Here is a 15,017-nt window from a genome sequence, read left to right as displayed (position 1 = left end):
CACATTTTCCATCAGTTGCGTCAGGATGTGGCGCAGCTCCTTCCTTTCCCATCAACTCACGGGCGAGGTGATCACCGTAGTCCACTTTCCGGCCACTGCTACGACTGTTGCATCCGTCGCGGGCAACCATGCTGGGCAGCGGACGCGCTCTCGGGTATCCTCAGGCGCGACATGGAGGCCGCCCTCAGTCGCCGCGTTTCGCCTTCCGTGCCGCAGCGGGAGTTCTAGGCGCAGTAGCTGCATGACGACGGCAGCAATGGCGGCGTCTGCGCTGTGCACGGTCCGCCGCTACCAGTCGCAGAGCAGCCGCGTGCGGCCGTCGCTGCAGTGGCAAGACGGTCAAGTAGATCCACGCTTCTCGTCGGAGGGCAACATGCGTCGGCTCAACGCAGAGACGATGCCGCACTTTGTGAAGGCGACCATCCAGAAGGACCGGCGCGAGATGGGGCTGGGCGAGGTGTTCGACTGGGTGGAGTTTGCAAAGGACGCCATCTATATCCCGACCCGAGCTGGTCCGCTCTGGGTCGGCAGCGATGACCCACGTGCGTCGAAGTTTGTTCGGCGGCGGGAGAAGATGAAGCGGCAGCCGCTGCAGCGGACGCGGCAGAAGCCGGGGGCGGACCAAGCCAAGGCCCTCGAGGACCACCCCCTCCGCGAGTTCTTCACGACACCGTCTAACCTGCACGACCCCATGAGCATCGCAGCCGGCCTACACTGTGCTGGAATGATCCGCGAGTATGACGTGAGGCACACAGCGTCGAAGATCGAATATGTGCCACGGCCGCCGATCGTGTCAATCATGGGCCACGTCGATCATGGCAAGACGACGTTGCTGGATCACCTGCGCCACACGAACGTGGCGGCGGTTGAGGCGGGCGGCATCACACAGAACGTTGGCGCCTTTCAGGTTAAGACGCCAGACGGGCACTTCATCACCTTCATCGACACGCCCGGCCACGCTGCCTTCACGGCGATGAGGGAGGTCGGCGCCACGGCAAACGACATAATCGTCCTCGTCGTCTCCGCCGTGGACGGTGTGCAGCCACAGACGCGCGAGGTTATCGAGCTGGCGCGGCGCAGAGGCACACCGATGGTGGTCGCCGTTACGAAGATTGACCGGCAGCCCGACTGCGACTACGTGAGGGATCAGCTGGCTGCGAACGGGGTGGAACTGGAGGAGAGAGGCGGCGACGTACAGCTCGTCAAGGTCTGCGCCAAAGATGGCCGCGGTGTCCGTGAGCTGCTCGAGGCACTGCAACTGCAGGCGGAGCTGTGCGAGGTGGCAACGCCCGCCCCGGCTCGTGCTGAGCTGTACGTTCTTGAGTCGCGCAACTTGGGTGTCAGCGAGGTGGCAGCGGTTGTGCGCTGCGGCACGGTGAGGCCCGGGCAGGTGCTTGTCGCAGGCACCATCTACGGTACAGTGAAGCGAGTCATGGACGACCACGGCGTCACGCTCGGCGAGGCGAGGTCGTCGATGCCGGTCGTGCTGCATGGCTTTCGGGTGCCGCCGAAGCCAGGATCGGTGGCGATGCAGGTGAGCAGCGAGACGCACGCTGAAAAGTTCAGCTACTTCATGCGTGACGTGTACACCGTCGAGGGCAACCGTGAGAACTACTTACAGATCCTCAACCAAGAGCGACGAGGTCTCATCCACGGCCGGAAGCCAGACAACAACATAGTGCGTGCATACAGCACCAAGGCGTTCATTCTATCGTGCAAGGCCGCCACGTTCGGGATGCTGCAGGCGCTGCTGAAGACGATCTACGAGCTGCCGCGACTCGAGGGCGTATCACTGGACATCCGCATCACGGAGGTTGGTGGGCTGAAGGACTCCGACCTGATTCTGACAGGATCGTCCGGCCAGCCCGGGTGCGTCCTGCTCTTTGGCGACTGCAAGGACTCCTTCTCGCTGGACGTACCGACCAACGTGCGGGTGTTGCGGTTCAACGTGCTGTACCATGGAATTGACGAGTTGAAGCAGACGCTTGTCGACTCCTTGCCCAAGGTGAAGAAGACGCGCATCATGGCGACGGCAGAGTGCCTGCAGACCTTCAAGGCCTCCCAGGCGGGTCGCGCCGGCAACGCTGGAGGTATGAGGGTCACGAAGGGCACTCTCGATGCGGCCCATCTTACCTTTCGCGTGATGCGGCGACCGAAGGACTTGAAGGGGGGGCTGGCAGCGGCGGTAGCAGCAGCGAGCGGCATCAAGATGAGCCTGTCCGGCAGCAATGCCGCAGCCGCGGCCGACGACGAGACACGGGAGGTTGTGTACGAGGGCCAGTTGAAGGAGCTGCGCCGCTTCAAGGATCTCGTGCCAACGGTAGAGACGGGCCTGGAGTGTGGTGTCGTGTTGCACGACGACTTCAGCTTCCGTGTCGGGGACGTGCTGGAGCAGGTTGAGGAGTACGAGGAGAGCCGCGACGTCACCGAGGAGTACGAGGCGGCGGAGAAGCGCGAGAAGATTCTGCGCGAAACGGCCGAGGTGCAGGCGCGCATGGAGGACGAGGAGTCGAGGGCTGCCGAGCAGGCAGCGAGCAGTGCCGAGCTGCATGAGAAGCTCAAGGCCATGTCCGGGTAAAACTGCACGTGGACTCGAGGCGGGGAGGGGGGACTGGCGTGAGTGGCCAAGGATCGGTGAAGACGACGCACCTCTCTTGAGCGAGCGAGGTGCACCTATGCACATATTTCTCTTTCCATCGGGCTCGTAGTTGTGGTGGCGGTGGTTTTTCCTTCTCCTTTTCCAAGGTGTGCGTTGTTACGTGTGGGCCTGTTGTGCGCTGCCGCCATCGTTGTCGGCCTCGGTGGTTGCCTTCTCCTCTCCCTGTCCAGTGCCACTCTCGCTCTCGCGCTGACATACACGATGACAGCGTGTGGCCCATGCGCGTGCGTGTGCAGGTGTGTACGCCACTACCCCTGTGCCGCCGCGCTGCGAGTCGCCCATCTCTTTTCCCCCCGCTTTCGCTCTTGTTCGGCGCATCGTTTATTGCACAATTCACAGTCTCTTTCGAGTGCTTTCACAGACTCACAGGTGCGCTGGTGTGGCTGTGCGTGTGGTCGCCGCTCCCGCCCACTTCGCTTTGCTACCCGCCCCTTTGTTGCTCCCTTGCTATGTTAAACGCGCGCCGATTCAAAATTTACGTTCTCCCTCTCGTCCACAATTCGTCTCCCTCCCCTGATTTGCCTGCTCGCGCATCTGTGGGCGTTCATCCTTGCTGCTCGTGGGCGTCCCATCTGCGGTGATGCGGAACAGTGATGGGGATACATGTGTGCGCGTATGTGTCCCTCAGCGGGGAGGTCGTGACCGTCGTTGTGATGTAGTAGGCTGCGCGTGCCAAGCAAGTGGGCGGCCATTGCCACTCTTACGCTCTCGCCCTAGCCTACTTACATCTTTACGCAAAGAAGCGCGCTCAGGCGGCGGGCGGTACCGGCGGTCTCCACAAGGGACGCAGCACACCATCTTCATTCGTCCTCTCTTCACTCTACTGTGCTCCCTTCGCTCTCGCCTTTTTCTTGCATCTGTGCCAGGAGAAAACTTCGAGCTAGTGAAGCTGTACCCCCATCCTCCGCCCTCCCTATCATATCGCCGCTCCTGTGTACGCACCCCCGTCCGCCAAACACCACCGCCAGAGATAAGCAGACGAATACCGCGCCCCATACACCCCCATTCCAGTACACTTTTACAAGCGGACACACACCCCTATTTTAATCCACAGCTGGCTACGCTGTTCACGAAGGCCGTTGCGCCCAAAAAGAACGGGAGTGGGCAGAGGTAACTCACTGTGTTTCGTGAGTAATGCGGTTGGTTGCGTGGCTGGCACTGCCGTCCAGTCGTGCGGCTGCTGCCGCGGCCTCCCCTTGCTGCGCTGCAGTTGAGGCGCCATTGCGTCAGCAGCGTCGCCAGCTGTGGATGGGGGCTTCCATGCAACTGACGGCAGCTGCCTCCTTTATTAATTTGAGCGCATCCAGTAACGCTTCTTCTCGGCGACCACCCCGCACCACGCCGCTGCGCGTCTTCCAGCGCCTCTGCGCACGGCCACAGCGCGACGGCGCCGATTTCACCGCCCTTTCTTTTCACGTGCAGCAGCGATGCTACGCCACCACCGCGACTGGCGGCGACGGTTCCCGCCCGTCTGCTACAAGTGCAGAGGAGTTTGAGAAAATGTTTTTCGACTACCCAGTGGCAGAGCGACTCGCCGCGCTCACGGTGGCCAGGCATGAGGTTGGTCATGGGACTGCGCCGACAGCGGCGTCTGGGACGTCAGCCACGAGTACATCGTGCCCGTACATGGCAATGAAGGAGTTTGTGAAGAAGATGTCTCCTCTCACCCGGGACGATATGTTTCGGCGGCATGTGGATGCGCTGGAGTGGATCACTGAGTCAAAGCTGCTGGAGCTCGTGAATGAGCGCGGCGAGGCGATCCTGTTGGAATCTCTGCGTGCATACCCGACTGCCGTGGCGTCTGTCAGTCAGGGCGAGGCCGCTCGCCCTGCACTATACAACGGACTTGTGCATGTCCGCGCGACCGTCCCTGCAGCCTGGCTGCTCCAGGCAGGTGGAGGCATGGAGAGTGTGTCCGAGACGACAAGACCGTGCTCACAGCTGACTCATTCTGCACCTTCAACCTCTCGCATGGCCGGTGCTGCTTCAACAGTGACCGAGCTGCCGTTTACGCCAGACGAGTCGGACGACGGAAGCGACGGCGCTGCAGCACTCAGCAGCGCCGAAAGAGAGGCGATCATCAGGGAGGCTTTCCTGCGGGCCCTTCGAAATTGGGACACCGCCATGCAGCTGCGCCGCGAGCGCGCCGAGGAAAGCGTCGCTTTGGCGGCTCGCGACTCTGCCCCGGACTTGCCTCGATACACTCATCTCACAAACATGTACAACGCGATTCTTCGAGAAGCCGCTGCTACGACGAACGCGAGTACGACTGGTGAGGACGCAGATATCGAGGTGGCGCCAACTCCACTGACCCCGGCTGCACGGTACATCCTGAAGAGACTCCGGATGGACACTCTTGAGTCCATCGTCGAGAACAGCAGTGTTGTCGTCACCGTTGGTCACACGGCAAGCGCGGGTGCGCAGGGTCCGAGCGGGTACCCGGCCATGACATCGAGGCCGATATGGGTGGTGCGGGGAACAGCCCGCCACCCGGCCACGTTCGTCGCGCTGCGCCACTCGACCGACGTGTCGCCGCCGCGTTTTCGCTACGTGCAACCGCGCGTGACGGTCGCCACGCGCGCGAACGGCTACGGTGGCTGGGGGTCGGATAGCGTGGTGCCGACCAAGGCGGACGTGTACGAAATCCTCAAGTACGTGCCTGTGAACTGGGGCTCTATTGGCAACCTCAACCTCCCACCGGAGGTAAAGAAGAAGCACATACGCACCTCGTCGTTGGTGGTGTGGTTCCGCCGGCAGCCCTTCTACTTTGAATTGAGGGACATGAACGGCACGCTGGAGGTGCGGCGCAGCATCGTCCTCCACCCGGAGGCGCACGGCATGACGAAGGAGGAGGCGTGGGAGGTGTTAGAGCTGCAGTTGGCGACCGGGGAGGCGAACAGTCTCGTGCCGCTCGGCGTAGACGGTGCCCCTTTGCGGCCGACGGAGAGCACCTTCGACCGCAGCATCACGAAGTTTGTGTATCGTGTGTGTCCGACCTACTTTGCGCCCCTCTCGCTCACCATGCAGCGCTACGTCAAGAAGAACCTTACGGAGCCGATGCTCATGACCTTTGTGCGGCGCTTCCCGCAGGACTTCGAGGTGTTCACGTCACGCTACAGCGACATACCGCTGGTCCGGCGTCGTGCAGGCGCCGACAGCGCGCGCTGGCTTACCAACTTTGTGGCAGATCTGGAGAGATACCCGGAGGATGTTCGTGGCATTCTGGTGCTCTGCAACTCCATGTGTGCCGCGTGGGATCGACCAGAGTACATCTACGTGCGACTCTCCTCGACGGAGCAAGAAGTCGTGGGTGGGTATGCGGGGATGCAGACGATCCTGGGTCGCCACCCGGCGATCTTCCGTGTGGGTCAGCACTTTGTGTGCCGAACCGACCCGTCGAATCCGCTGGCGCAGCGCGAGGTAGAGCCAGCCGCCGATGGCGTGGCAGCCGTCACCCCCATTCATGAGGAGAACCCGTACCACAGCCCAAAGGAGCTGGCGCTGGTTTTCCATTATATCATGCCCGAGAATGAACCGTGCACGGCCGCATACCTCGTGGACTGCTCGAGTCCGGCAATGCGAGCCCTCTTACCGCCGCGCCTGGTAACCATTGTGCAGCTGTTCCCCAAGATGTTCGCCTGCACAGAGACGTCGCCGGGTGTGTACTCTATCCGAAAAGTGAAGCAGCCAGCTCGCAAGGCGGCTCACGGCGTGGCGAGGGACGACTGCAGCAGCGAGGAAGAGGACGCGATTCAGATGCTGGAAGATGAGCTCGCGGACGAGGACCGCATGACGCGCGAGGAGGTTGTGCACGCGGTGCGCATGCTCATCCCCGAGTCTGGGGTCGATGCGCCGCAGCTGCTGCTGTGGGCATCGATGGGCGTACAACGGGCGGCGGGCGAGTACTTTGGCGGTGTCTTGCGGCTTGTTGAGTCGCTGCCGGGGCAGTTCCGCGTCGTCACGAAGGAGCACGCCAAGAGGATTTACAGGAAGTGAGGGGGGCGACCTGTGGCCCGTGTGCGCTGCTGCAGGGTGGGCGGGTGCTGTTGGGGGGGGTTGTGGTGTTTGCTCGGCGGTCGTGGAAGCGCCCCCGCGGGTGGCCGGCCTGCCCAAAGATGTGCCCCGGCAACCAGGAGGGCGGGGGGGGGGGTGGGCGCGCCGCCGAGGGGGCAGTGGCGGCAAGCCCATCCCCCACCGCGGCGCCGCTTTCCTTTTCTTTGAACATTGTCGAGGCGAATTCACATACAGACTGACTGACAGACCCACGCTTACTGAAACCAATGCTCTACCGCAGGGCGGCAAGTCTGAACCAGAGAGACGCCACCAATCAACGGGAGAAGCTGTGAGGAGGCATCAGGGAGCACGAGTGCGTGGCATTCACTTGCGACGCTCGTAGATTTCGCGTGCTGGGAAGGGCAGGGGCGAGCGGTTGTATCGATGAAAGTGCACGGAGTCGTAGCCAACGTAGCCGTCGTCCGCCTTGCCCTGGATCTTGGTCGTGTTGCCTGGATACATGCGCAGCAGGCCCCACATGTGGCGCACGAAGAGATGCTGCAGGTGGTACTCCTGGTACTGGATGCGCCGGTACCACGTCGTGAGCTGCGCGCCGCGCGATCGCTTGTACCCGGTGGCGTCGCCGACGCGCGGTGGCGGCTTGCACATGTGAAAGCGCTTCAGGTCGTTCTGGATGACAGCGGTGCGGCGCAGCGGCAGCTGATCGATGCCCATGGTAAAGTACATGACCTTGTGCTTCACCATTCGCTCCGGTTCGGCCCACCACTTGGGTCCCGTGCGGATGACCGAGATGGGCGGTGTTGCGACAGACCGCGTGAGGTACGTGTTGAGCTGAACGGCGGTTTGGCGAAGCATGAGGGGAGCCGTTCTTTGCCCAGTGGCGACAGCGAGGATTAGGTGGGTCGAAGAAGAACTGGGGAAGACATGCACATGACGGCATCGTCCAATTCGCAGAGAGGCGCGAGTGTGTGTGTGCGTGTGTGTGTATGTGGGTGTGCGTGTGATTTCCAACGCCACAGCAGGCAGGGGGGAAGGGGTGTGGGGGAGTGAGTGGGTTCATGCCCGTGTTGTGCCACTGAAGGGACGACGTAAGCGCATTGGCGCTTGTTGACCTTGGCAATCAAGCCCAAAGCTCGCTCACACCTGCAGAGAACAGGTGTCGACCGTCCAACAGAGAGCCGACATCGATGGCGCAAAGCAGTGGAGAAGACAACTCGATCACTTGGGCGCAAGCGGCAAGCAAAGCGCCACTAGAGAAAAGCACAGGGAAGGAGGTAAAGGCGCACATACACAAGACACCTTTTCTGTTACGCACGCGCAGATGCGAGGGAAATCACCGGTACGACTCGGTTCCCTCACCCCCGAGCGAGTCCCCCGTCACTGCCGAGTTCGTCGCATCGTCGTCCTCCAGCCAGTAGCCGCTACTGCGCACGGCATCATTTTTGTCACCAGCCCCGGCCTGTGCCACAAGCTTCAGGGTTGCCTGCACGCGCTGCTGTCGCTCTAGCTCACGATAGAGACTTTCCTGCCATGCATCCTCTTCGCTGAAGGCGGTACGTGCGGCGGTGGCGACGGCGTTGGTCGAGGGGGAGGACAAGTCGAGCAAGTACACACGTGCCCACTGGTAAATGACGCCCTCGGCGGTGATGGCCACAAGGAAGCGGCCGTTCGGCGACCACGTAACACCGGTGCAGCGCCCACCGTACGGCATGGGCAACATGGCGAGCACGTGACTGTGACTACGGCGTCCGCCATCGTCGTGCGCCGCCGCCGCTGTGATGTCGGGCTGCAGGGAGCCTACACCCGGGGTGGGGGTTGCGGACCCGCCAGTCGGGGGCGTGCGCTGCTCCGACGGTGACGGTGTCGCGAGGCGCAGCAGCGGCTCCACCCGCACGAAGCCTTCCTCGCACGGCGTAGCGATGACGATCAGCCGCGGGTTATCAGGGGACTGTGCCGCGCCGACGCCGAGGTGCCGCAGTCGACTCAGACTCGTCGTCTTCAAGAGGGGGTACAGGCGGTAGCTGACCGTTGGAGTCCCCGCGCCGACCATGCCCCCTCCGCCGCCGCCGGCGCTGCTGTGCCGACCGCCGGGCTGCAGCTGCAGGAGCACCCCAAGGGCATAGATGGTGTCGCACGGCAGCGTGACAAGCACCAGCAGTGGGCAGACAGCATCCAGTGCATCGTCGCGCAACTGGCGAAGAAGATCACCTTCAGAGGGAGCAGTGACAGGCTCGGCAGCGCCAGCGGTGGAGGCGGGCCCCTTTGCTGCTGCCATTGCGAACTTTCCTTCGTGCGCTGCAGGTGCGACACTCGAGTGGGCGCCGGACGAAGGCGCAACACCACTGCCTCTCCAGAGCGCAGAGAATGTCTCCGACAGCCGCGACGACCATCCAGCGCGGACGTGCACGAAGCTGCTGTTGTCTCCACTCGTGGGTGCGACGGCAGTAGGGGCGGCAGCCGCACTGTGCACGGCTGACTGCAGCTGCGAGCCGCTTCGGCCGTGAGTATCGTGTTGATTTCGAGCAACGCTACCCGCGGCCGCCCAGCACGCGCGATTCTGCTGCGCTACTGCGCGAAAGACTTGGGCAGTGGACTCCAATGGGTGTCGTAGAGCGGGTCGCGCACTAACAGCACCGCCGTTGCTCGTGCTCTGCGCCGACGCTGCACCTTGTCGTGGTCCACAGCGACGGAAGAGGCTGTGCAGCTGCGATATGTGGAGGGTACTAACCACCAACGCGGCGATGCCGCCCATCTGTTCCGGCAGCGCGAGGGCTGTGACACGACGCAGCTCCGGTAGTTGGTAGAGCGAGGTCGAGAAGGCTGCCATGTCGTCACCGTTGCTGCCGACCCTGCTGCGGGTGCCGTGCAGGAGGGGATCGACCACGGAGGACGAGGTACGAGCGTGCTTGCCTGCGCCGCTGCCGGCCAAAGCGGTAGAGGAGGCAGTGGCGGTGGCGCGCAGGGTCGTCCTGGTCACGACGTCGCCAGCGCGGTACGTCCACAGCCCAATGGTGCCGCTAGCGTCCCCCGAGAAAAAAAGCGGCGAAGCGACAGGGTCGACAGCGAGGGCGGTGATGGCCTCTGACGACGCGGCAGATCCTGCGTCGGCCCCGCCACTGCCACGGCTTCTCACGTCGCTCTTGCGATGGACTTTGATCGCACTCGCCGCAGTGCGTGCCACTCCGGCGCCAGCGACGTTCGTCACAGGCAGCCCTGTGGAGCTGTTGTAGAGGTGAAGCTCGCTGCTGCCGAGGTAACTGACGAGGAGGTAGTTGTTGTTCTGTGGCATGAAGCGGACGAGGTTCGGCGCATGCTGGCTGGCCACTGTCGATGATGGTGACGTTGAGGATGCCCACACGGTACTGATACGGCGCAGTTTGGCGCTTGTGCTGGCGTTCCACACAATCACACACCCGTCCATCCCTGTCGTCGCGAACAGGGCGCTGTCGTCATTGAAGGCGATGGAGAGGATGGCTGCCGTATGACCAGGGAGTGGGGCGGGGGCGGTGGTGGCCGATGACGCGCTCGTCGGCGCATGGGGGGGCCAGAGGCTGCCGAGAGGCGTTGCGAGCAACGTCTCCGAGTCGCCACCGACGGGCACCCGCCAGAGAAGCCCCGATGACGTCCCCACCAAGTACACATCCGCAGCGCGTGAGAATCCGATACACGTCGCCTCCAGCCGCGGCGCCGGGTCGGAAAGGCCCATGCGGCTCTCCAGCTGGCGGAGGTCGATCACACGTGCCTCAGGAGAGAAGAGGTAAGACATATATGGGGCCACTACCCCACGTTCGATGGCGTCCATCTCTGACATGTAGCTCAGCTGCGTGCTGGTAGCCGAGGAAAAAGGTGCCGAGTGCTGGAGGTGATGCCTCTCCAGGTGTTGCTGTCGCTGTCGCTGCCTCTCCGCAGGCTCCCCCCTGCCGTCATGTGCGTGAGCGGCCGTGTCCACGGCTGCGCCAGCTACAGTTGTGCCCGTGCTGGACGATTCCACGAACCACTCCGAGGACATCGGTGTTGAGGAGCGGCTTTCGGTGTGCTGTGTCGAGGTAGATGGCACACGGCAGAACACCTCGCGTGTGGGAGTGTCACCGTAGCACCGCATGAGGGGCAGCAGAGGCGCATGAGGGTCGTAGCGGCCGTCTCGTGGGATCGTCAGAGGCGTGAACGGCTCTGACGGCGGCGAGCGCACTCCATCTGTGAAAGACGTCCGCAAACTGCTAGTGCTCCACGAGGACTCGTTGCTGCGCCAGCTGTCATAGCTAGACCCTGAGCATGCACACGAGGAGTTGCACGAGGAGCATGAGTCGTGAGAGACGCACCCGTCTGCGGCGTAGAGACTGCTGCCGCTGGCCCCGTTGTTACCCTGCTCTAGCTTCTCTCTACGCCGACTGCGGTGGTAGTGGCAGGCGTGATGGTGGTGGTCAGCAGCAGTGATGTGGCGCTTTTCACTGTTAGCCAGAGGCGACGCCCCCAGCGCCGCAGTGCCAGCCTCGCGCAATGTCCGCGCGAGGAAGTTGATTGAGCTTTTACCAAAGACGCCTGCGGGGTGTGGTGTCTTCGTTGTTGGTGTACTGCCTTGATGCCCCACAGACGACCGCATCTGCTTCTCCTTGGACATGGCGTTGGTGGCGGTGCTTTGAGGGGGAGCCGGTGCACCACCCACCGCCTCATGAGCGCCGTAACGCCGCTGAGGATGATGGTAATGGTGGTGGTGGTGGCAATGTCGGTCTTCCTGCACTGGGTGACGAGCTGAGGCGTGATGGCGGTGGAGGAGACCCTGGCTCCTACTCCCCGAAGGCGGCGTCTGCAGCAACAGCGCGAGCGGGCTCGGGCTGCCGTCGGCGCTATCCCACGAGTAACGAGAGGCGGACCGATTTGACGGGAGTCGCTGATGCCGGTGGTGAGAGTGGCGGTACAACGAACGCGGATGTCGCACACCCGGTGGAAACGACTGATTGGGCGTCTTGGGCGTTCTGTTCGGAGGGCTGGGCGAGACGATGGTCGACGGCGGAGGAGTGCGTACCCCCGGAGCTGCGGGTGGCGGCCATGACGAGGATGAGCTCGAGGGCAACGCTGTGGGTAAAGGTGCAGGCAGTGATGGCAACGACGCGAGACAGTTGCTCTTGTGACCATCGGCGGCGATGGTGGAAGTAAGGGGCATATCTGGAAAGAGTAGTGGGGCCCCAGATGCTGCAGCGGAGAGGAAGCGAGCGGCCACGAGGCCGAGAGGCTGCGACAGAGCGTTGCGTACCATGTCCGCCGCCGTCGCGGATGCCGTCGTCATCGTAGGCGCCGCTGCGACTGCCGCCGCTTGTCGGGCATCTCGGCGCTGCTGGCGAGTGGCATCGCGCGCCTTCTTCTGCTCCACTCGCTGCGCCAGCGGGGCGAGAGGATACTCGAGGAGCAGTGGCCAGGGAGGAGGCGACGAAGCCGCTGCTGCTGCGACCACAGCTGGCGCAGTGTTGGGATGAGGGTGTGTGGAGGAAGACGTTCGAGGCACTGTTAATGCTGCCCCCGCCGTTCCATCCACTGGGTCGTGGAGCCGGCTAACGTGAGCGCCGCCGCCCTGCTGCTGCGCACCGCGCAGCGCGCTTACATGTCGGAGGACGGTGCGCAGGCGTGCTTCAGCACGCCAAGCACGGACACGAGTCACCTCCGTCGGTGATGGGAGTGGTTGGGGCGATGCGGCGGCCGAGAGGGTGTTGCCATGCATCTTCACTTTCAAGTCGGTGTGTATGCGTTGACTAATATGCACGAGAGAGGCTAAGAGGAGGGGAGAAATGAAGTATGCTGATGCAATCCACGGTGCAGAGACCAGCAGTGGCTACTGCTGTCGCTTAACATGATGTCCGCAGTCGTGATGATGGTGAGGTGCGATGAGCTGGAGAGTCGTAAGCATGTGTGCACTTACACTGACATATTCATCCATCCGCACACACACCCACACCCACACACACAGAGCGCACAACACGTGCCCAGGCTCGGAGAGGAAAGGAGGAGGGGGAGGGAAGGAGGGAGAGAGGTAGGAGAGGAAAATAGGTCAAAGCGGCGTGATGCACACCGTATTGCTGATATCTGAATGAACGAGTACAGTGAGCTGACCAAGGAGCCGGAGGGGTGGGGTTAGGGAAGAGGATGCCCCAGACGTGCACATGGTGTGCACCGTCCGACTGATGTGCACGTGCCGTCCGTCTCTCTCCACCCACAGAGAGACCGAGACACAGACGGCCGGTACGGAGGAGAGAGAGTTAGGCAAGACAATGAGTAACGACGACATGGAAGGGAGAGGCCAGAAAGGACAATGCACAAGTGAAGCACTAAACATACCAGAGAGCAGCCACGACTGGGAGTAGCTGACACGCGTAGAGGCATGAATACATACAGACCGAGACCAACAAGGACTTCCCATGAAGGTATAGAGCTCAGAGAGAGAGAGTGTGTAGACGCTGGTAAAGAGACTGGATGGTATACACGAAGTAGGGGGGGGGGAGGAGAGAGGGGAAGGTCAGCGGTGGTGGTGGGCTGGTGATGGAGGGGTGGTGGGAATAAACTAGGGGTGGGATGGGGGTGCGCGGAAGCCGGATAGAAATGGATGAGGAGGTGAGCCAAGAGGGAGAGGAGAGAAGGCTAAAAGCGTTGCGTGTGTGGCGAAAACTGAGCGCCCACGAAGATGACCGGGTAAGCGAACGATGCGAAGAGGGGTGAAGGGGGCGGGGGAGGTGGAGCAGGCAGACAGGTGGACACGCAAACAAGCGCTTACCTTTCTTCGTTTCCCCCTCCCCCTTTTCCTCTTTGCCAACACGCACGCACGCACGACGACACACACGTTCTTCTCTGTTCTCAACCCTTCACCTTTTTCTGCCTTGCCTTCTTCATCCTGTGTGTCTGGACACAGAGACACACTGACCCATCCGCAGATCCGCAAGGCACGCGTTGTTTACGATGGCAGTGAGGCGGTGGAGGGAGACCTCCAGTTTCGTTGATCGGCACATTCGTCGCCGCTGTTGATACTTCCCTCCGTGTGTCTATGTGTCACCATCTCTGCCATCGCATAGGTAGCACGCACGCGCCCATCAAAGGAAACAAGAAGAAGGGAGGGGGAGGGGGAGGGAAGCCATCAGCGTCCACTCGTTGCGTACAAGAGGCGTGATTCCTTAGTATTAGGAGCGAGCGAGTCCAACTCTAGTTGTGACTGTGCGTCTTAGTTTTCATCCCTTTTAGAAGAAGGGCAGAGGAAGAGGAGAGGCGTAAAGCTCCTGCCCGCCAGCGCCGCCTCCCGCCCGCCACGCTATTAGTGAACTCATAGGGAGTTTCGTTGCCTTTTTGGTGTTGTTTGTTTGCATGGCAAATACATCGTTGTGTGCGCGTCTAAAGAACATCCCCACCCCCAACACCACAGCACGGGGGGGGGGGGGGGGAGAAAAGAGGCTGTGACACCTCATACTCGCCACACAGACATACACACGTACAGGTGCACACTCGCAAACTGCGGCACCGGTGTCTGTCTGTATCAGAGGCTTCTAGGTGGTGAAGCTGGCCATTCGAGACCCAACATGGCAGGTACGCACGCCTATAGGAACGCTTATCGTTAGAAGATGCGCGTTTTGCTGCACATGTACGTACTGAGGCCGGCGCATTCACCAGAAGCAGCGCCCCCCCCCCCGCCTTCCCCAGACTGACGCCCGTGGGGGTGGGGGTGGAGTTGCACAGAATGAGTGTGAGGGTCCCAGAGCGTATTACGCGAGAAGCAACCACAACCACAACACCACAGGACGACGACGGCAAAGCAAAAAAAAAAAACGACGCTGTCAAGATCAAGGGAAAGAAGGAGCGTAAGAGAGACGACAAGGATGAATTCATAATGGAAACAAATGAAAGGAGAGCGAGCGAGGGAGGGAGGGAGGGAAGAAGGGGGAGGGGAAGCGAGCATACGATTTCCCATCGGTGCGAGCATGACTTTTCACCCACTCCATTTCTCTCCTGTGCACGATGTGACGGTGGGGAGAGGGGAGGGAGGGGTGCATGGTAGCTGCAACGGCAGGACATGGATCCACACACGCACACAACACGCATGCCGAATAGCGCCCCACCTCTCGTTTACAAAAGAAGCAGCAAGCCAAAACAGCAAAGCGCACCAGTTGCTCGCCAAACAACGCGCAGGTGTACTGTACAGGCGGCATAGGGGGAGGGTGGTGGAAACGCCTTCTGACCGATATACCGGGTTATGAATGTGCCCACCTACACACCACATGCCCTTACCCCCCCCCCCCCCCACCGTGTTCGTACCATTTAGAGTCCACACGCAAACGTCGGAAGTGGGGGACGCCCGTAGTAGTGGTGGTTG

At 61.9% G+C, this 15,017-nt stretch overlaps 4 protein-coding genes across 4 annotated transcripts; 2 read left to right on the top strand and 2 right to left on the bottom strand.

Annotated features, from left to right (window-relative positions):
- Positions 1–256: 256 nt before the first annotated feature.
- Positions 257–2,578, top strand: LPMP_221120 (translation initiation factor IF-2, putative; the record flags this gene model as incomplete). The annotated part of the gene is made up of 1 exon (XM_010700810.1): positions 257–2,578. The coding sequence occupies one exon, from the start codon at positions 257–259 to the stop codon at positions 2,576–2,578; it is 2,322 nt and encodes a 773-aa protein (XP_010699112.1).
- Positions 2,579–4,285: 1,707 nt separating this feature from the next.
- On the top strand, positions 4,286–6,655 carry LPMP_221110 (hypothetical protein; the record flags this gene model as incomplete). Its single annotated transcript, XM_010700809.1, has 1 exon — positions 4,286–6,655. The coding sequence occupies one exon, from the start codon at positions 4,286–4,288 to the stop codon at positions 6,653–6,655; it is 2,370 nt and encodes a 789-aa protein (XP_010699111.1).
- A 381-nt stretch (positions 6,656–7,036) lies between these two features.
- LPMP_221100 (hypothetical protein) lies at positions 7,037–7,528 on the bottom strand (the record flags this gene model as incomplete). The annotated part of the gene is made up of 1 exon (XM_010700808.1): positions 7,037–7,528. The coding sequence occupies one exon, from the start codon at positions 7,526–7,528 to the stop codon at positions 7,037–7,039; it is 492 nt and encodes a 163-aa protein (XP_010699110.1).
- Positions 7,529–8,006: 478 nt separating this feature from the next.
- On the bottom strand, positions 8,007–12,386 carry LPMP_221090 (hypothetical protein; the record flags this gene model as incomplete). The annotated part of the gene is made up of 1 exon (XM_010700807.1): positions 8,007–12,386. One exon carries the CDS (start codon positions 12,384–12,386, stop codon positions 8,007–8,009), a length of 4,380 nt encoding a protein of 1,459 aa, XP_010699109.1.
- Between the last annotated feature and the right edge of the window lie 2,631 nt (positions 12,387–15,017).

Source organism: Leishmania panamensis (assembly GCF_000755165.1).
Source record: "Leishmania panamensis strain MHOM/PA/94/PSC-1 chromosome 22 sequence".
In the NCBI taxonomy this organism is placed as follows: domain Eukaryota; phylum Euglenozoa; class Kinetoplastea; order Trypanosomatida; family Trypanosomatidae; genus Leishmania; species Leishmania panamensis.
This window is presented reverse-complemented; position numbering and strand designations above follow the sequence as displayed.